This window comes from Lepus europaeus, chromosome 7 (assembly GCF_033115175.1).
Source record: "Lepus europaeus isolate LE1 chromosome 7, mLepTim1.pri, whole genome shotgun sequence".
Lineage (NCBI taxonomy): Eukaryota > Metazoa > Chordata > Mammalia > Lagomorpha > Leporidae > Lepus > Lepus europaeus.
Genome location: NC_084833.1, coordinates 10,326,528 through 10,353,223, shown reverse-complemented (window position 1 = coordinate 10,353,223; position 26,696 = coordinate 10,326,528). Strand labels below are relative to the sequence as shown.

Below are 26,696 nucleotides of genomic sequence, written 5' to 3'. Positions count from 1 at the left end.
TGCCACAGGGTGTGCCTTGTGGAAGTTTTCTTTAACCAGGCTAGGAGAAAAGCTGATCTTCAAGGGGTACCTGCAAAGAGGTCTAAGAGGCCAGCCACTGTAGCTGCAGAGAAACCCCTGCCTGACACGCACTTCCAGCTGTTTTGCCACAGTCCTACAGCATCTGCATCAGCCCATTCCCATGCCCCAGACACCTCAACAAATCTATTCAATGCAGAATCCACAAACAGCTCACACCCCATTTATTATTTAAAAATATTTTGTTACAAAAGGAAAAAAATACAATGCAGTATAAAAGATTGACAGCGTCATCAAGTTTATTACACAATTTTCAACCTATCAGAAAGACAAACAAATCACCGACAACAGGGGGACGGGGGCCATAGCCTTTTTTTGGGGGGAGGGAGGGGATGGTTTTTTTTCCCTTTTGCTATCAGGAAATAAAACTAAAAATTTGTGTCATTGAGTAGAAACAAAACAAAAATGGGGAGAGAAAAGAAATTCTCCGGGCAAACAGCTTTTCTGGTATTCTATATTTTATTCCCCTTAAACTGTCACCTTACTTGGTTTTCTCTACATTTTAAAAAGACACCCGGAGTTGCTTTTGAGGATAAGCACATCACTTAACACTTGGCTGATTGGGTGGGGTGCCATGTTCTGAAGTGGAGGTAGGGATAGGGTTGGGGGACAGGGAGAAAAAAGCTACAAGTGTAGCCTCTGTCCCAAGGGAATGTGCCTCTCCAACCCTGGGGGACTCCCTCAGTGCCTGAGGGCTGTGTCAGAAACGTGCTGGGAACAGAGGAAGGGTTTAGTCCAATTCAGTCTCTCCCCTCTGAACCAGAAGGGTCTCCAGCGACCCTACGTCTCACATGCCAAGTCTCATCTCACGTGCCACGTCTCTTCACGTTAGATGTCGTTTGCCCCACAGATGCATGCAGAAGTAGCATCACCCCAAGGGTACTGCAGGACCCTGTTGCTGCCTCCTCCTTCAGCAGTAACCACATCACAATTTGGATGTTACAGGAAAAGGAATTCCAGTTGCCTATGTAGAAAATGGCCCCCAGAGTGCTGGTCCTTAGAACTTTGAGCTGAGTTCACTGGTCAGGCTCCATTTCCTCCTTATTAGAGGCAGGAAGTACCTCCAGGCAGAGCAAGGGGAGTTATTAAGTCAATAGTCAAAAGATGGAAAGACACCAATTTGTGACTTTACCTGCCTACTGTAAGTGCCAGGTTATCCCACAGTAAGTAAAAGTATGTACCTGGGAAATGCAAGCCCATGCTTACATCAAACCTGAAAAAAGAAAAGCCTACGGAAGTAGACCATATTCTGCCCAACTTGCCTCTTTCCTCACCCCTCCTGGTAATTTTGCAAAGGGTCTTCATTACTGAGGTCCTGATAATCCCTATCTCCCAATGGCAGTACCTTCCTCTAAAACAAGGAAGTAGCCTTCATGGGGGAAGGGCTCCACATGTTAAATGGAAAAGCCCCTGGGAAAGGGAACACCTAATAGAGCTGGTTATTGCAACAGGCAACCAAGCACTAAGCAGCAGAGGGTGGTAATTGGCTCTGCCAGGCTTCCCAGCAGAAAGTGACCTCAGGGGCCACCTTTGCCTAGGAGGGGCAAGTCCACTGAGGCGGCTGGGCAGTAGGGAGTGGAAAAGGTTCAGCCCTCTGAGAAGTCAGGGAAAGAAACCGTCAGTATGTGCGAGGGAAAGCAAGAACACAAGTACCTTTTCCTAAGGTCACTTCTGTTCTCATGGTCCCTCCTCAAAGGGCTGGGAAGGTAAAGGAGTTAAACAAACAAGTGGTATGTTAGCAAGGGATGTGGACCCTCTTGGCCCCATCACATCTAGTGCGGAGGGAGAACCTGGGTGTATTTTGGCACACCCAGTCACTCTCCTAGACCCCACATGGAGGATCCATTTTCCTTGGGAAAGAAGTCTTCCCATCAACCTCACCACTAAACTGCTCCTGGAGAGTCAGAAACTCGTTCGTTTCCTTGGACAAAGCACCATTCTCTATGGAGACCAGGGGCCTGAACAAGTTGTTTTCTTCCTGTCTGCCACCCCTCCCAACCACAAGAGTCTTTAGGTTCTTTCCCCCTGGCAAACAGAAGGTGTGGGGTTGGGCGGGCTGCCAAGCAATCTTCAATCCTGTAGGGCAGAGGGTATTCCCTGGGTGTCTGGAGGGAGTTAGGGGTTTGGAAGAAGGGAAAGGGGTGGAGCGGCCTCCGTCCTTTAGTCCTGATCAAGGTGAGGAGATGCAAGTCCATTAAAAAAACATTTGCTTCCAACCAGACTCCTGCAATGAAAACATCAGGAAAAAGAAAATACAAGTTAGAGGTTACTTTCTGATTGACAGGGGCTTAGAGGAACACGATGGCATTTTCTACAGGTACAACATAAGAAGTAGGGGATATGGACAGAAAGAGAATGTAAGTAAGCCTGGGAAAGTAAAAGAAAGAAAGCAGAATTGTCTGACATTGTGCCAGTGGTGAGGAAATGGTTGGAGAAGCTACAGTGAATACGGGGTGGGGGGAAAAGTGACATCTCACTTTAAGGTTAAGGGAAAAAACATAGACAACAAAATGAGGTCTCTGAAAGCAGTTTGACTGAAAAGGAGCTTTTGGCCAGAAAAGTATGGAAACGATACATTTCAAGAAGTTGCAAAGGAACATGGTGAGTTTAAATACTGTTTCAGAAAATCTATTCTGAGCAAGTCATTGCTTACCTTAAGGGGAAGGGGAATAAATCTGGAAATGGGAGGTACAATGGTAAGAAAACAGGTATGCACATAATGAAATCCATTAATCCCCAACACCCCAGAAGCCCTAGCAGGGAGCACGCGCTTCCATAGGAAACTGCAACATCTGTTTTCTCTTTTACAGCCCTGGTTCAAACTGATTCTGAACAGTATCCTTAGGAGCATACAAACACACACAGCACCAGAGATTTTCCAACTCATACTAAAACTCAAGGGACTTTAAGTCTTTCCCCAGATCACAGCCATGGGTAAGGAACCAAGAAGTACACTAATACCAAGCAGGAGTGACCTGGCCAGGTCAGAACAGAAAGCAGAGCATGGCAGGAAAAGAAAACCACCAGCAGTCTCTAAAAAAAAAACCCATAAAAGCACAGCTAACAACTTTCACCCAACAGCAAGGGTCTGGGCAAGCCACTTATCACATCACCACCAAACTTAAGGATCCTATACACCCAGCTCTTAGTCCAGTACTTGCAGTATCAACCTGCAGGTAGTGATGTCATCAGTCTGGCCATATAAAACAGAATTAGTAACCAAGAAGAAAAAGTGAATTAAATTCAGGCTTAGAACTTCTAACATTCAGGCCGGCGCCGCGGCTCAATAGGCTAATCCTCTACCTGCAGTGCCAGCACACCAGGTTCTAGACCCGGTCGGGGTGCCAGATTCTGTCCCGGTTGCCCCTCTTCCAGGCCAGCTCTCTGCTATGGCCCGGGAGTGCAGTGGAGGATGGCCCAAGTCCTTGGGCCCTGCACCCGCACGGGAGACCAGGATAAGCACCTGGCTCCTGGCTTCGGATCAGTGCAGTGTGCTGGCCGCAGCGGCCATTAGGGGGTGAACCAACGAAAAAGAAAGACCTTTCTCTCTCTCTCTTCTCTCTGTCCACTCTGCCTGTCAAAAAAAAAAAAATTTCTACTATTCAGGCTGGCAACACAGCTACAAATGAGTGCTCGTCCTTTACATATGCACTTCAGCAAAGAGCCAGACCTGGTGGCGCTGCTCAACAAGAGATCCACATGCTGCCGCCTCATCTTCCTACACAAGGACACAGCACTAGTTTTGGTTGGGGCCCCAGAAATCTATTTGGCCTCCATCTTGGTTTCTCTCAACAACTGTATGTCCCTTTGCTGTAAGATAAAACTATACAGCCCTCACTGCATTTTCAGTTTCACAAAACTGAACAGAAAGCTCAGTTTTCAAAGGCTCAAGAAGATAGGAACTAGAAGAGAGTAACTGTATTGCAGATAGGATGTCCTAATACTGTGACATAACTGAGAACTACAAAAAGTCAATGCCACAGGTTACCTAAGTTTATACACATATCCTGGAAGGGATATAAAGGTGTAACTTGTTAACTATTCCCACAAAGCAAGGTGCAGAGGTTAACTTGTGCATTAAGAGAAGCTACAGTACCCAATCCTTAAAGGTCTATAGTCACTTTGGTGGTAATGTTTGCAAGCAGAGAACAACCAAAGACTGTTCTTTCGGTGGATCAATTAGCCTTCAGGCCCTAGCTGGGCCCTATCCAGAGAAAGGATGAACAAAGAAGGTTGTTGCTCTTGTTCGCTCTGGTCATGATCAAGGAACACATATTCATAAAATATAAATGTAATTCTTCTCTGACTGGAAGGCTGCTGTTCATACAGCTTGCAAAATTAAGGCCTCTAAGTAAACGAGGCCTGAGAACCATCATCTCCCCAACTCAAGCCTCTTAGGCCACAACATGGTATTTACAGATGGAATTCAGTGTCCTCAGATGATACTGTGAGAAACTGACACTGTCTGGGAATCTGATTCAGTTTTTTTTGGACTGATTTATTATTCAGATGGAATAGTCAAAATATCTAAGGGGAAACCAGGAGAAGCTGGGAAGTGCAAAATCTACCTCAGAGTTCATTTTCCTTACCTTGTCATGGGCCTGCACCAAGTGACTATATTCTTGGCACAACCATTGAAAGAAAGGATTTCTCATCATTGAAATTCAATCAGGAGAAATCAAGAGAAAATGACAGCTAATGCTCAAACTGGGAAGTGCAATTCCCAAGGTACTGAACTATCAGTGGATCTGACAATTTCCTTGTCAAAAGGCTGTCAGGACCAAAGCCACCTGGTCATTGTTAGCCCAGTGAGCTCCAAAGCATACACACTGCGGCTTGCATGACAGCTGGTGGTGGTTTTGGACTTACAAGTAACACTAGCAACTGTGTTAGGTCAGACAAGAAGAGGGAAATGCTGCTGCTACTAAGTAAGGGATCGGACTGAACCAGGAGCTACTCTGCCGGCTAAAATCCTTCCACACCTAGAGACTGAATTAAGCTAAAGTTATTTGTGGGCTCTATCTACATTGGAGCCTGCCTTTCCAGAGGTTGTAGGCACCAACCAAAACTCAATCAACTGCAAAATCTAAAACCCACTGATTCTATGTGTGTTACCGCAGATACCAGTGAAGTGATGGCAAGTACTCTAGGATCTTGTTGAATAAATGACTAGTTTAAGAACAGAAAAGAGAGACTCATAAAAAATATTATTAACAGTTCATCTTCCCACTTACTTGCCTCCCATGGAAAAAGAATTCCAAGCTATAAATCTGTTAATGGCAGATAATGCCAAATAACAAAGAGGGCAGTTACCTAACAAAAGAGGAATCCTTTGTTAGTAGGTTGTCTCTAGGCAAACTGCTGAAGACTTTTCTGTTTATAGTCCAGATATTGCTCATAAAGTCTAGGGACACACATGGTCAGGATTACTTTTCCCACTTCCCTTCTTCAGTCATCCATCTATCCCCAAAACATCAAAAAAAAAATTACTGTTCTCTCCCCTCACCCTCGTTCTCAATTACCATTGGGACACCTTCATGACATACTTGATGTAGTACAGAAAAATGGGGAGTCCCACAGACTTACTAAGTTTGCAACTACAAAGGGAGACACTGAGTCATCTTCGTCATGCCAATAGCCTTCAAGAACCACAGATCTGTAGGTACTTCAAAATGTTCATGGGAAAACGAATTAGAAGATTATTTTGGTATAAATATTTTTTCTCTTTTGAAATCTATGCATAGCTTTTTCATAATAGGTATTTTCCACAAACTTTTTGAAGACCTACTGTAGGCTCTGCTAGCCAGAGTTTGGACTATTAAAAGATCTTCTCAGAAACAGCAACTGCTCTTGCTCACTTACATACTGTAGTCTTTTGCTAGCTTTCTTTCAGTTGGGACTGCTAACCTCATAGGCTACAACCCAGAGCTACTGGTCCCCAGCCCCCCAACACAGAGTCTGTTTGAGAATGGAGGAAAAAACAAAACAAAACAAAACAAAAACACAGAGAACAGTGAAGCTGAGAGATACAGAGCCACTAATTCCTGGTGGCATAGCCAGAGCCCATCGATCCAGCCAATCCTAACTGATAAAACCTTCATTATCTGAGTTAACTGTCCCCCTGCCACCAATCCTCTCGCTTTTGTTCTGCTTAAAATTTTTTACCAATAAGCTGTTCTCATAAAACAAAAATATTCTTCCATTAAAAATAATTATTCTCCAGTCTAGAAAGCTATTATATACATATATTTTTTCAGATCAGTTCTAACTAAAATTCCAATTTTCAGAATCTTTTTAATAGATATTAATGCCTAAAATCATTACTGCTGTGCTTTCAAAACTAAATGGCATCTTACACTTTTCTCTCTTGGTCATTTTCCCAATTTTTTCAACCAAAAGTTTGGTGGAGTTAAAACAGTGGGGCCGGCGCCGCAGCTCACTAGGCTAATCCTCCGCCTTGCGGCGCCGGCACACCTGGTTCTAGTCCCGGTTGGGGCACCAGATTCTATCTCGGTTGCCCCTCTTCCAGGCCAGCTCTCTGCTGTGGCCAGGGAGTGCAGTGGAGGATGGCCCAAGTGCTTGGGCCCTGCACCCCATGGGAGACCAGGAGAAGCACCTGGCTCCTGCCATCGGATCAGCGCGGTGCGCCGGCCGCGGTGGCCATTGGAGGGTGAACTAACAGCAAAGGAAGACCTTTCTCTCTGTCTCTCTCACTATCCACTCTGCCTGTCAAAAAAAAAAAAAAAAAAAAAAAAAAAAGTAACAGTGGGGTTAAAATAGTAACAATGGCTATTATTTATGGAGAATTTTAAGCACAGTGACTACTAAATGCTTTATATGGATTATTTTGCCAAATACACAGTAAGTCAATGAGACACCTGCTTTTATTATTTTCATTTACAGACAAGGAAACTGGAGAAGAGAAAAGCAGTATGGCTTGTTATGGAGGAGATGGCATTTAAACTCTGGCATCTGACTGTAGATGCTCTCAGCTATTACTCCCCCCAGACACCAGGGTAAGGCAGTCAAAAAAAATTGCTAAAATAGCTTAATCTCACAGTTAGACTCCCCATAACAAATAGGAAATCTGTCCTGGACTTCCGATACCTAAATCAAAGCCCTTCTGACTCCCAGCGCCTTTATTTCCTGTTTTGGAAAAAAGTGATCTTTAACATAAATAATCCTTCATCATCCAAGATCACCCACCAGCTAGGAATGGACCTCTTCCCACCTTTCTCAGTGGTGCCGATCCCGCTCTCTGTCCCGGTGTCTCTCATGCTCCCGGCTCCTTTCTTGGAAGTAGTCGTCATGCCGATCTTCATTATGAAGCAGATCCCGGTGCCTCCTGCTGCTCTCCCGGGACCGGCTAGGTGACCTCTCCCTGGACCGATGTCTTTTCCTATCAGAAAGATCCTCAGCCTCACCCAGAAGGCCTACCAGAATCTTCCCAAGACTGTGTTCTTTTGGTGTCTTCCTGTGTTTATCTCACTAGTCTCCTATTCTTCTATCATGGATCCATTGTCTAAGAATGAGCTCAGCTCTCTGAGAACTGATCTAATTTGGGAAAATGCTAACAGTTAAATTTGTTAAGATCTTATTAATTAATGAATGTGGCACAATGCTAAGAATTTTACAGGTATCATGTGACCTCATCTTTATACCAGGTGTGTAAGATAAACACTACTATTGTCTCTTTTGTAAAAATGAGGAAAATAACACTCAGAAAGATGACTTAACTTCCATATTTAAGAAAGTCATACAGGTAGTCAGCAAAAGAGCTGGGATTCAAACCCCAGCCTGTGTGGTTCCAAAGCCCATGTTCTTAATTATACCAATCTGGTTTCCTTTTCCTAAGTGAGTCCACTGCCTTACCCAACAGATTTCATGCATTACAACACTAGTGAAAACTGATAGACACAAGGGCTAGGTCCATTCATTCAGCTAGGTTCTTGCCAAATACCCTGGGCTTTGTTCCTCCCCTCTACCCATCCCTGGAGAAGTGCTGCTCAGGGCTGGCAGCTGCAGAAGCAGTCAACTCACCTGGAAGAGCTCCCGCTGGCACCCACACTGTAGGACTTGGCCTCAATGCCATGAAGACAGTCCTTAAGAGAGGAGATGAGGACACGGCAACGCTCATCATTGGCGACCCGGGACTGTTTGATAACCGCAATGGCTGTGAGCAGCGTCTCAATCGCATCACTGTAATCCCCTGACAGGGGACGGGTGGGAAAGGCCAGGGATGAGCAGAGGCAGTAATAACTGGACTAAAGGAGAGCTCAGGAGGACAAAAACAAGAGTAACTAGCTGTCCCACAGAACCACTAGAAAATGACAAGGCAGATGTGACAGGTATTAAAACTGGATGGATGACACCTAAATCCCAGCGACACAGAATCTGACACATCAGATGCTGCTCGTGGAAATACAAACTAGTACTATCCAAAGATGACTGACAACATCTATTAAAATAAACAATGTACATAGTTTTTGACCCAGTAATTCTACTAAAACTGTTCCGTTTCTGTTCATAAATGTGTGTAAGAATGTTTCACTGTTATCTGCGGTATTAACCTTCAATAAGGCCTTACTATATAAATTCAGAAGCATTGGTTTTACGGAATAAATATTACATAGTTGTTAAAATCATGAGATAAATAAATAAATTCATAAGTAGACAAAGTAATTCATGTAAAGTGTTAAGCATAGTACCAGACACAAAGTAAGGGCTCAATAAATGTTAGATATTATATATTGATATAAGTTGCTGAAATACAATTAACGAAAAAAACGAGTTGCAAAATTATGTCTTTTTTTTTTTTTTTTATTTGACAGATAAGAGTTAGACAGTGAGGGAGAGAGAGAGAGAGAGAAAGGTCTTCCTTCCATTGGTTCACCCCCCACATGGCTGCTACGGCCAGAGCTACGCCGATCCGAAGCCAGGAGCTAGGTACTTCTTCCTGGTCTCCCATGGGGGTGCAGGTGCCCAAGCACCTGGGCCATCCTCCACTGCCTTCCTAGGCCACATCAGAGAGCTGTAAGTCCCATTTTTGTAAAATAATCGAAATTACATATGTTGCCACATGCACAGAAGAAACTCCAGAAGAATATACAGTAAATTGTAAAAGGGAGTCTTACTGGTGGTCCTTATATAGAGGACTTTTACTTTTTAACATTGCATACTTTTATGAATTACTTCTATTCTATTCTATAATCACATGTATACACATGTACATACACATTTTTAAAAAGTTATGCTGCCATAAAAAACTAGCCCTTTCACTTCCCAAATCTGAGCAATGCCTGGCTTAAGGCCAGTGGTCACAGTTTGCATACTTGCACACTGCACTTTCGAGCTAAGTCAAGAGCATGGAGAACAGAATACAAGGAAAGCATGAATCTAGACAGTGGTACAATGAAAAAGGACTGTAGCTGCTTCTGCAAGACAACAGCAAGAGTTAAGAAACCCGGGAGGGGCTGTGAACCTAAGGAGGCTCATGAACAGCAGAATACCAACTCTACCCAGGCAGAGAATTTCTCCCTGTTTTCTAGGTGCCTTCACTAAATATATGTGGTCTGAATGACCTGAAGGAGAACATCAAAAAGGAAGGGAGATACAATCAGTTACTGATCAACTCAGTATGAAGGTACCAGCGGGGGGGAAAAGGAACAATGATAATTTTTGTTAAATTCCTCTGTATATTTCTAACTTGTTATAATGAATATGTATTACTTTTAAATTTAAAAACAATCATTTAGGCTGGTGCTGCGGCTCACTAGGCTAATCCTCCGCCTGCAGCGCCAGCACCCCGGGTTCTGTCCCCAGCTGCTCCTCTTCCAGTCCAGCTCTCTGCTGTGGCCCAGGAAGGCAGTGGAGGATGGCCCAAGTGCTTGGGCCCTGAACCTGCATGGGAGACCAGGAGAAGCACCTGGCTCCTGGCTTCGGATAGCCGACCATAGCAGTCATTTGGGGGGTGAACCAACAGAAGGAAGACCTTTCTCTCTGTCTCTCTCTTTCTCTAACTCTGCCTGTCAAAAAAAAAAAAAAAAAAATCATTCAGATGTCAAGTTTTACAGCTAAAAATGAAAAATTACAGAAAATATATGTTAATATTTAGGGTAAATTTATTTCTTACAAGATTGACAAGTTTACAGACATTCACATTCATCACATTTAATGTGAGAAATCCACTGGAAGGAAGTGAGTATGACTAAGTTAAACACAGACCAGAACCTGAAACTTCCTATAGCACCTTCTTTTCAGAAACAAAAAATTTCATACCTAGGGCTTTCATATTCAAAGCTGTCTGTTCTGCCCATTTAAGCCTGAGAGCAGGGCAAAAGTAAGGCTTCTGGAAGGGCATAACATGACACCCAACAGGCTTGCCTATTTCTAGTAAAGGCTACATGGAGGTCACCATGTCTGCCTCGACTCCCAAATATAATGAGATTCCATATCAAACCATCATTTGGTTAAGACGTAATTCCTACAAACTTCAGGACTATACCTGACACTGGATCCACTAAACAGACACCAGATCTTTGGACCAATCGTTGAGATCAATATGTCCATGAGGCAGGAATTTCACTCTCCAACAAATATCACAATCAGGTGATACAGTCTAGGTACTAAGCTGGTTCTGATGGAGGCAGGTCTAGGAACAAGCTAAGTAAGTAACACCAGTGCTTTCTAAAGCCAAGAAATCAGGTTACAAGTTGATTGTCAAAGTGTGCCACGCTTGATAACAATGTTCCTACTGGTTCTTGTTGAACTTTTCCCAATGTAAACAACAAAACAAAGGAAAACTAAAGGGAATGGGAAAGCAGCAAAGGTAAGGGTGAATTACCTGCACTGGCTCCAGCTACTGCTTTGGAAATGGCACTGCTGGAAATTGCTCTGTTTCGCTTCATGATCTCTTCAAATTCAGCTTCACTCACTGTAGAGGGCGGAGGGCCCGAATCTCGGCTGCACAGAGATAAGACCACTCCTGACTGCCCACACCCCTTACTGTTTTCACCATATACTACAGTATTGTTATTTAATTATGCCCTACTGTATAATGTCTTCAATAGTTCTGGACATGTTCATGTGTCTTATGTGTTCATCTTCTCTTCAAGGACAGGATTTATATCATATGCTTTTGTAATTTTGGCATGACCCAACAGTGCTAGACATTCACAGCTGTCACTCAATTTAATCAAGCTCCTTAAAAGGGGGTCTGAAGGACATGGTTTGGGTAAAGTGGTTAAGATGCAAACAAACCACCAGTACCACAAAAAAAAAAAAAAAAAAAAAGCCACTAACAAATGTGTAGTGCACTATTTCCCAAGACTCCACACTATGACAACAGATTCCACAAGGGAAAACACAAGGATTCAGTATTCACTTCTTCAGGGAGAACAAAATGTTTAACACTCTGCACCCTCCTATACCTGCTTAGATCTAAAAGGCACAAGATGGTCCTTACCTGCCATGATGGTTATAGGGTGTAGAGGCCTTCATGTAAGTATCTGGTGGAGGCCCCACTGTAGCATTTGGTGGGGGGAAGAAGGCTGGATTGAGGTGAAGGGCAGGTGGGATGGCCCCAGGGGGAGGTACAGCCAGATGAGGAGGTAATCGAGGAGGGGGAGGCATGAGATGCTGGTAGTGGATGCCAGGAGGAGGGGGAGGAACCCCAAAGCTTGAGGAGAGAGGTGGTGGGGGTGGAATTGGGGGTGGGGGCAGACCCATCAAGGGAAGGGCTGAAGGAGGGCGATTGAAGTAGGGTAGCACACTGGGGGGCTTATCCACACGAGCGGATGAGGGTACAAGGTTCTCAGAGGGTGTGGCCCGTCCATCTGCAGAATCACTAGACTCTCGGGAGTGGGCACGTGGAGGTATTCCTGCAAAGTACAACAGAGCCAATGTTATTGCCCATGGTTCAGACATCTCAGCAAGTCATGAGACACCACACTGAGGAAGCAGCTGAGAAAGAAGGTAACATCATCCATCACCTTTTCTTTGGCTGTGGAAAAAGAGATCAAAAGCATCTCAGTTAAGACATACACCCAGGAAGTAATACCACCCTAAATCATGTATGCCAAAGGATGCCTGTTTTTATCCAGAACTGAGTGATTCGGAACACATTTAATTCATCCTTAGATTTGTTTCCTATTTTTAAATGCAGAAGGATCCTAATGACCTAGGAGGAAACAAGTTCATTGATGCTCAATTTAATTCCTGTTGACTTGAAATTCCACATCCCTTAAAGAGTTCAAGCCTCTCTCCTTAGATCAGTATTAACTAGTTCACATTCTTCATCTAGTTGCACATTTGCAATGTTCTCTCTGCCACAGTGCTGTAGTTAGGAAGGAAAAAAGGGAAAGGCAGGGAATTGGTAGCACTTTATCCACAAACCCAAAGTGTGATTTCAGTGGGAAAGAGATTCACATGAAGAGTGGTAGATTGGAGGTTAAGTGAGAGGTAAAGATAAAACAGAAGATAAGCCAAGAAATGATCTGCCCACAGAATGAGCAGATGGCATACAGCTGACAGCAGGAACTCTTTAACAAAAGCTTGGTATAAAACATGGCTCAAACCTAGAGAAATGCTACTTCATTTCAACCCCTCAGGGTAGCCTGCCAGGAACATAGCAGGCTAGTGTACAACACAGGCTAAGATCATGCTGGTACATAGGTGGAAGCATGGCTTCTGACACTGTCAAGTCACTGGGTTAAGGTATGCTCTACTTTCCCTCCACATTTGCTGCCAACAGCATCTCTGTCCCACCAGATTCCCATGACCATGCAGTCATGTTCTGCTCTATTAATCAGGATTACCCTGGTAAATTAGAGAGAGGGAATAAATTTTAATTAAACTCAATAGTCAATCCTAACTTCTGAGTAGAGCCTATGGTAAAATCAGCTACACTTCCAACCACTTTCTCTACTACAGTATACTGCCAGTGCTATCACAGCACTGTTGGGTTCTTTAACCTCTCACACACATGGCAACTTCCTCCTTCCTAGATTCTCATAAACTGAAGAAAGGTTTTAAGCAAGTGTATTCCTGATGGTTAATCTCTTCCCAGCTACTGTTCCCACATCTGCAAGAAATGTCCCCAGAAAAGCAACCATTTTTAAGCAGGAGTCCACAGCAATCATTTTCTTTTCAGCAAGAAAGGTAACACCAAGGAGTAAATAGCTGAGTAGAAAGGTGAAAATATGGCCGGCGCCGCAGCTCACTAGGCTAATCCTCCGCCTGCGGCGCCGGCACACCGGGTTCTAGTCCCAGCTGCTTCTCTTCCAGTCCAGCTCTCTGCTGTGGCCCAGGAAGGCAGTGAAGGATGGCTCAAGTGCTTGGGCCCTGAACCCACATGGGAGACCAGGAGGAAGCACCTGGCTCCTGACTTCAGATCGGCACAGTGCACCGGCCGTAGCGTGCTAGCCGTGGAGGCCACTTGGGGAGGTGAACCAACGGAAAAAGGAAGATCTTTAGAAAAAAAAAAAAAAAGAAAGGTGAAAATGTTATCTCAGTGTAGTTATAAAAGTATGCATCTTAGCAAAGTCAGGAAATGGCTGAATCAGAAAGACTCTGAAACAGAAGGAACTTGAAAATGCAAGTTTTCAAGGAAGAAAAGTGTGTGCCTTAACGTAATACAGAACAATGGGAGCCCACAATAGTCACCCAGGCTCACAATCTAGTTGAAAGAACAGTTGTTCCTATGCAAGAAAGAAACGGCCATATTTCCACCTGAGGATACATCCATTTTGCTCTATTTTGAGAGCTGGACTTAGGCCATGACAGGATATAGGTAATGGACCTCTGCCATCCCCATCTTTGTAGCTGGCTGTCTGAGGCAGGGCCCTGCAGGGTGGTAGCACCTTGTGGTCAGGACAATCCGATGTCTGGTTCTCAGTCTTCCACAGGTTTGGAAAGTCAATTTTACAGTTCACCAATGAATGATTAGGTCTTAGGAGGTTGATTCATGCTAACCAAACTCAAAAGAGACTGATTCATAAACCAGAATGCCGATTTATTAATTTACAATGAGAAATATAACTGCCAAGCAGACTGGAATACTTCTGTCCGCTGGTCAGTGCACTCTTCCCAGCAAGAAAGCCTAGTTGGGAAACCAAATTAGAGTAAGAAGGTGGCATAAGGGAATAAGACAAATTTAAGGGACACTGTCATCAAGCTAAGGTAGTTATGCTGCCTTTTTAAAAAACAAAATATTTTACCTATCCCTTCGAGAGGTAGAGTTACAAAGAGACGGAGATAGAGAAGGTCCTCCATCTGTTGGTCCACTCCCCAAATGGCTGCAACAACCAGAGCTGAGCCAATCCAAAGACTGGAGCAGAAGTCTCTTCTGGGTCTCCCACGCAGGTGCAGGGACCCAAATACTTGGGCCACCCTCCACTGTTCTCCCAGGCCATAGCAGAGAGCCAGATCGGAAGAGGAACAGCCAGGACACAAACTAGAGGCCCAGTCCACTACTTCACTGCACTGGCCCCGCGACTTCCTTTACTAATGAAATACATATGTTTATAACAGGATCACAGTCCTCTTGATACATCAACATTTTTGGGGTGGCTGATTCTTGGTAATTTTATTAGAAAGAGGCATATATTACAATAAAGTCCACTTACTGTATATGAACGTTTAGATAAAAACACAAAATTTAGGGTTGACAGGAATTTGAAACATCACATTATTAGTTCAGAGGGGAAAACTGGCCTTACTAAGCAGTAAACTGATTCCTCAAGGTCACACAATAAGTTAGCGGAAGAACCAAACTAACCTGAACCTACCTGACTCCCAGCATAGTGCTGTCTTCTACACACACCTCACTTTTTTTGGGCTACCTATCAACCATGCCACTACCCACAGTCACCATCAAAATCCCCCAAACTCCACATTGTAGGCTGAATCCACATCACAGAAAACAAACCCACAAAATTCCCCCCCTTCATACAGATGGTCTCCACGTACCCCCTCTTGGGACTCGGACGCACTCACGTTTCCGAGCCTGTGCCTCAAACTGTGATAGGTTCTGCCGGGTGGCCGGCCTCACATCCACTTTTTCTCCATTAAGAACTTTTCCTGGAAGAAGTTCCAACAATTTGTGGACAGAGTTTTCAGAGGCTACCACCACCTCAGCATACCTTGAGAAAGAGAAATTAACAATGAGTGAAATCTACTAGGCAACTGAGAGAAAAACAAAGAAATTCTCTTCCACTTTGAGTAAAAACTGGTAAAGCATTCTCACTAAATTAAATACACACATACACCTATGAACAACAAAAAGGTGTCAGCCAACAATCTCCCTATCTTTTGGAATTAAAAATAAGCATTTGTTGCTCCTCAACAAACAGACACCCTAGTACATGGTAGCTAGGCAGGTGCTCATTTTAAGGCAGGTTGCAAAACCAAGGCAGGAAGCTGGGCCAGGGGTGGGAGGGATTAAAATTTCAGGGCCAAAACACAGTGCAGATCTGTTATCCCAATGGTGACAAACTAAAAGGGGCTTCGCAAATCCAGACCTCACCCTTTGGACTGGCCATTTGCTCGATTCTCTGCAAATTTCAACTCCACCACATCATAGACTCCTATAGAGCGAATAACCTGGATCAGCTGCTGGTCTGTGGTCCACTGGGGCCGGCAAGATGAAAAAGGAAGAAATGTCAAGAGCTACATGCCCCCTGCCCCCATAATGTCCCAAACCCTACCCCCAAACCTAGGATTCTGGCCACAACCATGACCTCCCAGAGGAATCCCAAAGTCCAGCAGTATTTCAATGAGTGTAGGCTTTTTTTATTGTCCTCACCCATACAGAATTCCAAAATGACCACCCCTCCCAACCTCCAACTTTAAAGATTAAGAAGATTAAAACCTATCTTAACTTTGACTGTCAATTGGTCTGGCTGGTCATCGGTCCAAACACCGATTGCTAACAACTTTGAATTAAGACCTGGCAGGCTAGGTTTACCACTGCCAGAACTTTTACCTCAGTATATACATTTCATAACTTGGAAAAACCACCCTTAACACCAGCGCCAAAGTATGTCACACAGTAACTTTTTCAGAACGACAGTCACCTCCTACCCCAAGTGTACAATAGCTATCAAAGTCTTTTTTTGATCCCCATAACCCACTATAATACAGACCACCACGAGTTCAAGGTGTTCACTAAATCTCATCCCACATATGACCCTGCTAGACATAAAGCCCTAGGGTCAGGGGCAGTAACAAGATGGCAGAAAAGGCAACTACCCACTTAATCATTGCTTTCTTCAGCACCAGTACGTCCTCAGGATAGTTCTCTTTCAGAGATCAATCCAACCTGATCCCAGGAAAAAGAAATCCAACCCCATCAGAGCACAAAACAGTGCAACAGTGGTTTCTGAAAATGCCATTACCTCCCAGTGCTCTCCCTCCAGCCCACCCATAAACCTTTTTGGTTACCCATGCTCACCCAGGAAAAGCTGCCCACATAGACTGCAGCTCGTCTGTTCCGCAGGCCACTGTAGGTATACAGAATTGCAGGAGTCTTGTTGTTGGGCTTGGGAGAAGGCTCCTGGCGAACAGGAGGCGGGGGCTCAGTGCTGCTACTTCTGTCGTCTGAGGGTTGTGAGGTGGCTGTCAGCACATCATCATACAGGTCAATCTGATCTGTGTTGTTGAACTCTGGGTCCTAGGAGAGGAGTCAGCAAAAGGCAGTTTGCAAACCTTTCCTTCTGCTCATTCCATTTCACTCTAACTCACTTAGAATCCTGTCAAATACTTTGTAAAACAATATATAAAACTTCCTTTTCTTACTCTAGAAAACAAGGTAAGAAAAACTTCACTGTACACTACATCACTTAATTCTGCTTAGGTTGTTTTTTTCTCCCAAGACTCCTAATTGTTTGTAATGTTTCTCACTTTAGCAACCTATGAGAATCAAAAGGCATATGGCAAGGAGCTGGCATTTGGTGTGGTGGTTAACACACTGTGTCCCTACCTCTGCTCCTAATATCAGCTTTCTGCTAATGCAGACCGTGGGAAGAGGCAGGTGATGGTTCAAGTCGTTGAATTCCTGCCATCCATGTAGGAGACAGGGACTGAGTTCTTGTCTCCCAGCCTCAGCCTGGTTCAGCTCTGGCTGTGTCAAGTATTTGGGGAGTAAACTAATAGACGGAAGCTCTCTCTCTCTCTGCCTCTTAAATAAATAAATTTTAAAAAATTTTGTTTTTCAAAAGGCACATGGTGAATAAATAAGCAAACTAAGAACACACTACATATATCTGCTACTATTATCAATGAGGTCAGTTTTCAAAAACTACATCTGTGATACACCAATGAAAAGTTATTTTCAACATCTTATACTATTTCTAAAATAAGTTTTATATAAAACTGACAATAAGTATTTAACAGGAAATAGAGTAAATTTATATAAAGCAAGGGAAAAACATGCTAAAATTGGTACCAAAGAACAAAAAAGACTGGGACTTATTCAATTAAACCCTTCAATTTATACAAGTGGTTTTAAGGAAGTTCTCAAGTCCACAGTAATACCTCATTTTTTTTTCTTTTTCTTTCTTTTTTTTTTGGACAGGCAGAGTGGACAGTGAGAGAGAAAGAGAGAAAGGTCTTCCTTTGCCGTTGGTTCACCCTCCAATGGCCGCCGCGGCTGGCGCGCTGTGGCGGGTGCACTGTGCTGATCCGATGGCAGGAACCAGGTGCTTCTCCTGGTCTCCCATGTGAGTGCAGGGCCCAAGCACTTGGCCATCCTCCACTGCACTCCTGGGCCACAGCAGAGAGCTGGCCTGGAAGAGGGGCAACTGGGACAGAATCCGGCACCCTGACCGGGACTAGAACCCGGTGTGCCGGTGCCGCAAGGCAGAGGATTAGCCTAGTGAGCCGCGGCGCCAGCCACCTCATTTTTCTAATAACCATCAATGAAACATTAAAAGAATAAAAGGGAAGAGAACAACTTTAGTGGGTTTTCTTAAGTTCTATTTCTCTCTCATTTCAATATTATTATTTGAGAGTGAAACAGAGACAGCACTCCTATCTGCTCACTTCCCAAATTCTCGCAATAGCCAGGGCTGAGACTAGGCCAGGCTGACACCAGGAGTTAGGAATTCAACCCAGTTTCCCACAGGAATGGCAGGGACCCAACCACTTGAGCCATCATTGCTGCCCTGAAGGTCTGTATTAGCATGAAACTAGAATCGAGAGTGAGAACTGAGACTAGAACCCAGGCATTCCAACATGGGATATGGGTGTTCTAACCACTAGGCCAAACACATGCTCCCCTAAGTTCTATTTCTCAAGTGATATGCAGACCCAATAGATTATGTTAACACTTATATAGGAGACATGTTTGAGCTATACCAAAGATGTCTAATGACACAAAAAACACTTTAAGTTATCTAAAGTGTAAGGTTCAGAAAATAAGAACCTCTACCAGGGGTGGGCATCTGGTCTAGTAAAGATGCTACCTGTGATGCTGGCATCCCCCTTGCCTGGGTTCCGTTCTTCACTCTGTTCCTGATTCCAGCTTTCTGCTACTGTGCACCCAGGGAGCAGCAGGTGATGGCTCTATTACTTGGGTACCTGCCACCCACAAAGGAGACTGGACTGAGTTCTGGGCTCCTAGATTCAGCCTGGCCCAGCCCCAGGGTTGTGGAAATCCAGGGAGTAACTAATAGATGGAAAATCTCTTTCAAATAAAAAAATAAGAACAATATATCACATAATAAGTTGAGCCAAAATAAGCATTTACAATATGAATGGCGGGCCAATCCTCCGCCTTGTGGCGCCAGCACACCGGGTTCTAGTCCCGGTCGGGGCGCCGGATTCTGTCCCGGTTGCCCCTCTTCCAGGCCAGCTCTCTGCTGTGGCCCAGGAGTGCAATGGAGGATGGCCCAAGTGCTTGGGCCCTGCATCCATTGGGAGACCAGGATAAGCACCTGGTTCCTGCCTTCGGATCAGCGCGGTGCGCCGGCCACAGTGCACCAGCCGTGGTGGCCATTGGAGGGTGAACCAATGGCAAAGGAAGACCTTTCTCTCTGTCTCTCTCTCTCTGTCTACTCTGGCAAAAAAAAAAAAAAAAAAAAGACATTCTGGAAGAAAAAAAGATGCACACCTGGGGCTGGTGCTGTGCAACAGCAGGCTACACCTCTGCCTGCTGCACCAGCATCCCGTATGGGCGCCAGTTCATGTCCTGGCTGCTCCTCTTCCAATCCAGCTTTCCGCTATGGCCTGAGAAAGCAGCAGAAGACAGCCCAAGTGTTTGGGCCCCTACACCTACATGGGAGATCTGGAAGAAGCTCCTGGCTCCTGATCAGCCAGCTCCAGCTACTGTGGCCAACTGGGGAATGAACCAGCAGATGGAAGACCTTTCTCTCTGACTCTCCCTCTCTGTAACTCTACCTCTTAAATAAATAAATATAATTTGCACTTTATCTGTTATACAAATAGACATGTATTATTATATACCAAAACTTCTCAAACCACAAGATAACATTTCCAAACGTTCACACATTGCTAACGATGATGCTGCCAAAATGACAGACAGTAAGAAGTTCAATGTGTTTTAGAGAAACTAACTCATTCATATTGCTGTTACCTTTTTAAAAAGCAAAGAAAGAATGCACTTAAGTTAAGAAACAATTTCTCTAACATAGGACAGGCAGCTCCAGTAACTTTCTCCTTCCAGTATCATCACAAGAACTCCTGGTGCTGAATTGAGACTAGAGCAGAAATCCATGGCCAAACATACACACAGAACTTTTTCTTAAAAAGTTTTCTTAAAAAAAAAAAAAAAAAAAAAAAGACTTGTTTACTTGAGAGGCAGAGTTACAGAGAGAAAACAGGGAGAGACAGGTCTTCCATCCACTGATTCACTTCCCAAATGGCTCAACAGCTGGAGCTGAGCCAGGCCAAAGCCAGGAGCTAGGAGCTTCTTCCAGGTCTCCCACACAGATGCAGGGACCCAAGGACTTGAGCCATCCTGCTTTCCCAAGCCATTAACAGAGAGATGGATTGGAAGTGGAGCAGCTGGGATTCAAACTGGCACCCATATGGGATGCTGGTGCCTCAGGTGGATGCTTAACCTACTACATCAGAGAGCCAGTCCATACACAGAACTTTTGTAATCCTCATCCATCACAAACTTTGGAAATAATCTTTTACTTTTTCAGTTTACCTGAATTATAGTGGAAGAAGACAGTAAGAAAATGATCTTGAATTGTTCTGATAGTGAAAAGGAAGGATTCTACTTCCTAAAACATGTAAATAAACTAAAATATTACAAATAGTGTAAGAAACCCCACAGAAGAAAGGCTTAAACCTCATACAAGTATGACAGAGGGAATGGCAACAGAGCCAAAGTTCCAGAAAAGCACTGGATAATGCCTCATGTTTGATTTTCTGCATAGCCAAGCCTATACAAAAGGATCTGTAAAAACAGGGTCCAGGGGCCGGTACCATGCATAATGGGTTAAGCTGCTGCCTGCAATGCCGGCATCCCAGGAGTGCCCGCTGGGGTCTTACTTGAATCCAGCTCCCTGCTAATGCACCTGAGAAGACAGCATGGCCCAAGTCCTTGGGCCCCTGCACCCACATGGGAGACCTGAAGAAGCTCCTGGCTCCTAACTTGGGCCTGGCCCAGAGTGAATGGATTGATGACCACCACTCCACCCCTCTGTAACTCTGCCTTTCGAATAAAATAAATCTTTAAAAAACAAAACAAAAAAACTCAGGACACAGAAGTACAAGGAGAGAAGGGAACAGTAGAGCATGAGGGTAGATAACAACTTGAGAAAAGCGAGGTCTGGGGCTACTAATGACATTTGATGTATAAGAAACCTTCATATTTCACAACCTTTCTACTTCCAAACCACTCTAAATCTAAACAAATCACTATCTACTCACAAAGCAGGTAGGGTGATTTGCCCTTGTGGTTCAAAGTAAAGTCACCTGATCCTAACGATGTTCTAATCTTTAGATCACATGAGTAAGCCCTTGATACCTGCAGGTCCTGCGTGGATACAACTATGGATGAAAAATATTTGGGGGAGGAACAGGCATCATGGCATGGCAAGTTGCAGGGTCCCCTGAAACACCTGCATTCCTTAGTGGCAGTATGAGTCCTGGCTGCTCCGCTTCAGATCCAGCTTCCTGCTAATACACCTAGAAAGCACTGGATAATGCCTCATGTTTCATTTTCTGAAACCCACATGGCTTCTGGCTTCTGCCTGGCCCAGCTTCAGCTGCTGTTGACATCTGAGGCTTGAACCAGTAAACAGAAGCTCTCTCTCTTCTTTCAGGCACAGCAGTTGTCATTTGGAACACCTGCATTTCATATGGAAATGGGTTCAAGTCCTGACTAGATTCCTGATTCTGGCTGTCTGCTGACTTGTGTCCTGGGAGGCAACAAGTGAAGGTTCAAGTACTTGGGTCACTGCGACCTACATGGGAGACCTGTATTAAGTCTTAGTTCCTGGTATTTGGGAGGTGAAATCAGTGGGTGGGATGTCTATATTGCTCTGCTTCTCAAATAAAACAAGTTTAAGGAATTTAAAAGGATAAATTTATTTTTTTTTAAATTAAAAGATAAAAAAAAAATGTCATAACAATTATTTACTTCCACTACACCATTTCACATAAGGGATCTGAAGATCCACAGGGAAGGGGTGGCCCAGAATCAATCCTCTGAAGATACCAAGGGACAATTATACATCACACCAAGGTTCTTCCCCTACCCAAATCAAGAATTTTCAAATGAAATTTGAAGAGAATAAGGATATATATCAGCTTGGATACTCAATGGAGCCAAACTGGGATTTCTTTCATGCAGCAGCTGTGACTCAGAGATGTTTCTAAGTGGTAATATAAAAATGATCACTGAAAATTATAGAATGAAGTAACACCCCAATATGGACTGCTCAGAAACTAAATGTCATCACCAGGAAATACTTCATACTGTAAACTTATGCAACCAATATACTCTTTCAAGTAGAAAGATTAGCCCAGCTCTGGCCATTACAGACATTTGGCGAGTGAACCAGTAGATGGTTCTGCCTTTCTGTAACTCTGCCTTTCAAATAAATAAATCTTAAAGATCTGTTTAGAAACAAAAGGATTCAATGAACACAAAACTGTCACAAGATTCAAAAGACCTCTCTTGGCCTCTGAGCATCAGGTCAGAGAAGTTGGTGGGAACTGTTTAGGGCAGACTCCTTAAGGGTTCTACTGAAGAAACAAGGTATCAAGCTGTGTTTGTATTTAAATATGCTAGCATCACCAAGTGTATGAGGTTTTTCCAATTACCAAAGTTGATGATTTATGCAGTGAATTAGGTTAAGAGTTTAAGTGAAAAAAAAAAAAATGCACTAACTTTGAAAGCTTCATCCCAGATTAAAGAGAATATACATATTTAATACTAAATAAGTATCTCAGGGAGAATTGTGCTCAAAGGCATGGACAGAACTGTGATGTCTCAAGTGCTTAGTAAACAAAAGGGAACTTTAATATAGGATTTTCTCCACTTGTATGCTCAATGTCCCTATATATTTTTTTAAAGATTTATTTATTTATTTATTTGAAAGTCAGAGTTACACACAGAGAGAGGCAGAGAGAGAGAGAGAATCTTCCATCCGATGGTTCACTCCCCAGATGCTGTAACGGCCGGAGCTGCACCAATCCGAAGCCAGGAGCCAGGAGCTTCTTCCCAGTTTCCCACGTGGGTGCAGGGGCCCAAGGACTCGGGCCATCCTCTACCGCTTTCCCAGGCCATAGCAGAGAGCTGGATCGGAAGTGGAGCAGCTGGGTCTTGAACCGGCACCCATACGGAAGCCGGTGCTTCAGGCCAGGGCGTTAACCCACTGTGCCACAGCCCAGGCCACTAGGCCCCTCAATGTCCCTATATTTTAACCCCTGTCTTTCTGGGGAAAGTAACTAGCCTATTTTTTCTCAGCAACCAACTTGATACCATTGTTTCTTTTAATTGTAACCATGATTCAAGTGTTTGGTCTTATGACAATTCTCAGGGCTCTCATCTCACATCCCCCTTCCCCATCGCTGTACCTATTACTCTCCATTGTCACTGTCCATTCTCACCCACCAGGACCGGAACCTGTTTGGAGTACTGTTTTGGGTACAGGGATTCAATTTTTTCTCTTTACCTCATTAGTCCTGACACATGCTTAGTAAACAGAAGAAACTTAATAAATACTTGCTGATTCAAGTAAGACAACCACTTATATACTGTGGGTACCACAGTGAGAGAACCACTTACTACTGTGCAATGTCTGCCTCCGCACAAGGAAGAGGCCAAAACACAAGGAGTGGCAGGGCTCAGTTACCTTTCCAGAGTTATTCTTTCCAGCCCAAGAGAACAACTGGGAATTCCAGGTTATCCAATGTAACAGGAATACGTTAGCACTGCAAAAGAGGCTTTTGCAGTATATTGTTTTTTAAACATTAAGGGAATAAGCACCACTAGGGTCTTACCATAAACTGTATAAAGCTGGGGACCAAGGTACATGGCCCAGCTTGGGCCAAATCAGTAACATGCTTGAAACGTTCTAAAACACAAATTGTAATGGATATCTTCCAACCAAGCCAGTGTCTAACACCCTAGCCAGACAAGGGTTTTTGCCATTTTGTAGCAGTTTCCAGATTTCACTAAAACCAGCTTTGCCAAAAATTAACTCATGTATGGGGGGGTGGGGAAGAGTGCCCATTCCTTTACCTTCCACAAGACATAAGGCATTCAAAAATCTACATTTTCGCCAGCACCGTGGCTCAACAGGCTAATCCTCCGCGTTGTGACACCGGCACACCGGGTTCTAGTCCTGGTCGGGGCGCCGGATTCTATCCCGGTTGCCCCTCTTCCAGGCCAGCTCTCTGCTGTGGCAGGGAGTGCAGTGGAGGATGGCCCAAGTGCTTGGGCCCTGCACCCCATGGGAGACCAGGAGAAGCACCTGGCTCCTGCCATCGGATCAGCGCGGTGTGCTCGCCGCAGCGCGCCAACCGCGGCGGCCATTGGAGGGTGAACCAATGGCAAAAGTAAGACCTTTCTCTCTGTCTCACTGTCCAAAAAAAAAAAAAAAAAAAACCCTACATTTTCTTCAACTTGCCCAGTATCAAAAATTCTACGTCATTTGTATAAAATGTCTATTAGAATCTAAATACTCCTTTTGGCCTCTCTCAGATAATTTTTTTTAAAAAAAAAAGTTCTTTTTAAATTAAAGAGAACAAATTGCTAAGATCAGTGTCAACCCTAACAGAGCAGTGAATACTGGGCAGTATTCACCTATGAGTAGTATCGCTTAAAAACTTAAAATCTTACTTCCTCAGACCAAATGTGACTTGTGATCAAGGACCCTGTTCTGCCTATTTCCCAAAGTGAATCAGTACCATTGTTATCAATCCATAGATAAGGAATCACACACACAGAGAAAAGTTTCATTAAAGACAGAAAAGAACTAGAGGGCTTTATTCTCCTGTTATCTTGTAAAGAAAAACAAAAGAACCACAGGGCCAGCACTGTGGTACAGCAGGTTCACGGCCTATCCTGAAGCCCTGGCTTCCCACATGGTTTAAGACCAGGCTGGCTCCACTTCCAATCCAGTTCTCTGTTATGGCCTGGGAAAGCAGAAGATGGCCCAAGTCCTTGGGCCCCTGCAACCACATGGGAGACCTGGAAGAAGCTCCTGGCTTCAGATCAAATCGGTGCAGCTCCAGCCATTGTGGCCAATTGGGGAGTGAACCATTAGATGGAAGCCCTCTCTCTCTCTGCCTCTCCTCTCTCTCTGTAACTCTTTCAAATAAATCTCTAAAAAAAACCAAAACAAAACAAAAAACAAACACAAAGAAAGAAAGAAAGAAAGAAAAAAGGAAAAAACCCATACAAAGAATTGGTAAAAGTCTGACTTAAAGGACATCGAAAACTCAGGAAAGCAATGGTCTTGTAACTAAATGAACATACTGAACTCTTCTCTTTGATCCATAATTATTTGACTTGTCTGAAGTTAGAAAAACATCATGTATTTAAGTGGTCATATGTAGATGATGCCAGTTTAACAAGGACGTAGGAAAACAGCTATTAAAAATATACAACATTCTCTGGTGAAATAAAAACATAGAGAGACAATCACTTCCAACTTAGGATATGTGAATGGGTCTTCATCTGCTTTTTAGCTACTTTGCCCAATGTTCTTTACCTTTCTCTCCCGAGAACAATACACAAAATTTATTACATTAAAATGTCGATGTACTTCTCAAGACTGGAGTCAAGCTACTTATAAAAGACTCAACTCAAAACAATTGCAATGGAGCAAAACTGAACGTTAAAGTATCTCAAGTGCAGTGCCTTCATATCTTCATGCTGGAGGGGACATTTCTCCAGCTAGTCTGCCAGACCAAACAGCTATCAACATTGTTCTCACGAACCCGCAGCAAACATAATTCCGATTTTTAAGTGTGTTAAGTCTTTGAGGAGACTGCCACCCAACTCTTGCTTCCTTGGGGAGCAAGTTCCACAGGTTGATTCACCATTCTATTACAGTTGATTTTTATATGCTCTTAAATCAAACCCTTCAAAATTAAGCCTGAAGGTTCAAATTAACATTAAGCAGGATACTCAGTAACCTTTAAAGTCTCCGCTAGGGGGAAAATTTCGGACTCCAGAGTTGTGTTCAAGACTCGGACTGGCACAGCTTGGCACTGGCACATCGTGAAACGGGTGCGAGTTACTGGAAATGATTCCTCGGCCGATCGAGGAAAACCCCAACGCTCAAGGACCACCCGCACCCTCTCACCTGGTTGAACTCCTCATCAGCGTATATGTCAATCAAGTCCACTCCTTCTGACATGGCTCCGAAGGAAGCTCTCGAGCCCGGAGAATGGACGAAGTGAGAAAGACGCCACTGTGGTAGTCAGAAGAGGGCAACAATCAGAAGGCACGAGGGGCCCGGCCCGAGAGCAGGGCAGTGGTTGCCACCATCCCGTCTCCAGAGACGCAGCATCCCCGCTGCCGAGCCCGGCCCCACCCGCCCCGCCCCCGGGCTCGCGCCGCCCCCCGCCCTCCCGGGCCGCCCGGGCTCGCGGGGCTCGCTGCCCATCACCCTCGGGCCCGGCCCGGGGGGCGCCGCGTCGGCGCCGCAGCTGCCGGTGGCGCGACAGGAGAGTCCAGGCCTCGGCCCCCAGGGGCCTTCGGGCAGGGCTGCGAAGAACAGGGCGGCGATGCCCGCAGGCCCAGCCTGCCCGCACCTGCCTAGGCCCCGAGGCGACCCCGGCCTCAGCGCCTCTGGGCCCCAGAGCTTCCTCCGCCTCTGCCTCTCATCCCGGCCCAATCCTCGCCCCCGGGCTGGGCCTGTCCCACTCCCTCCCCACAGACCCGGCCCGGCGCGCTTGGCCCCTCCCTCAAAGACCCGCACCTCCCTCCGCTCGCCGACTCCGGCCGCCCTAAGCTCAACCGACCCCCTCCCCGCCTCAGCGTCGGCCCCGGCCCTTCTTCCGGCCCAGCCGGCCCCCGGCCGCGCGCCCCCGTTACCGGGAATATGGCGGCAGCGGCGGCAGGTCCGGACTAGGCCCGAAGCGCGCGAACCGCTCTCCGCCCCAGGCCCCGCCCCCCGCCGGCGGCGTCA

At 44.9% G+C, this 26,696-nt stretch overlaps 1 protein-coding gene across 5 annotated transcripts; it reads right to left on the bottom strand.

The window, feature by feature from the left end:
* Window positions 1-218: 218 nt before the first annotated feature.
* On the bottom strand, window positions 219-26,685 carry CPSF7 (cleavage and polyadenylation specific factor 7). 5 transcript variants are annotated; one of them, XM_062196050.1, is made up of 10 exons: window positions 26,603-26,685; window positions 25,869-25,976; window positions 16,529-16,747; window positions 15,602-15,705; window positions 15,046-15,218; window positions 11,543-11,957; window positions 10,922-11,040; window positions 8,119-8,287; window positions 7,310-7,477; window positions 219-2,302 (listed from the first exon to the last, which is right to left on the bottom strand). In XM_062196050.1, the coding sequence occupies exons 2-9, from the start codon at window positions 25,920-25,922 to the stop codon at window positions 7,315-7,317; spliced, it is 1,416 nt and encodes a 471-aa protein (XP_062052034.1). In that variant the 5' UTR covers window positions 25,923-25,976; window positions 26,603-26,685; the 3' UTR covers window positions 219-2,302; window positions 7,310-7,314. The 5 variants fall into 5 exon arrangements, with proteins under 5 accessions (XP_062052034.1, XP_062052035.1, XP_062052036.1 ...); XM_062196051.1 differs by lacking the exon at window positions 26,603-26,685 and adding an exon at window positions 26,487-26,570; XM_062196052.1 differs by lacking the exon at window positions 26,603-26,685 and adding an exon at window positions 26,530-26,550.
* Window positions 26,686-26,696: the final 11 nt, after the last annotated feature.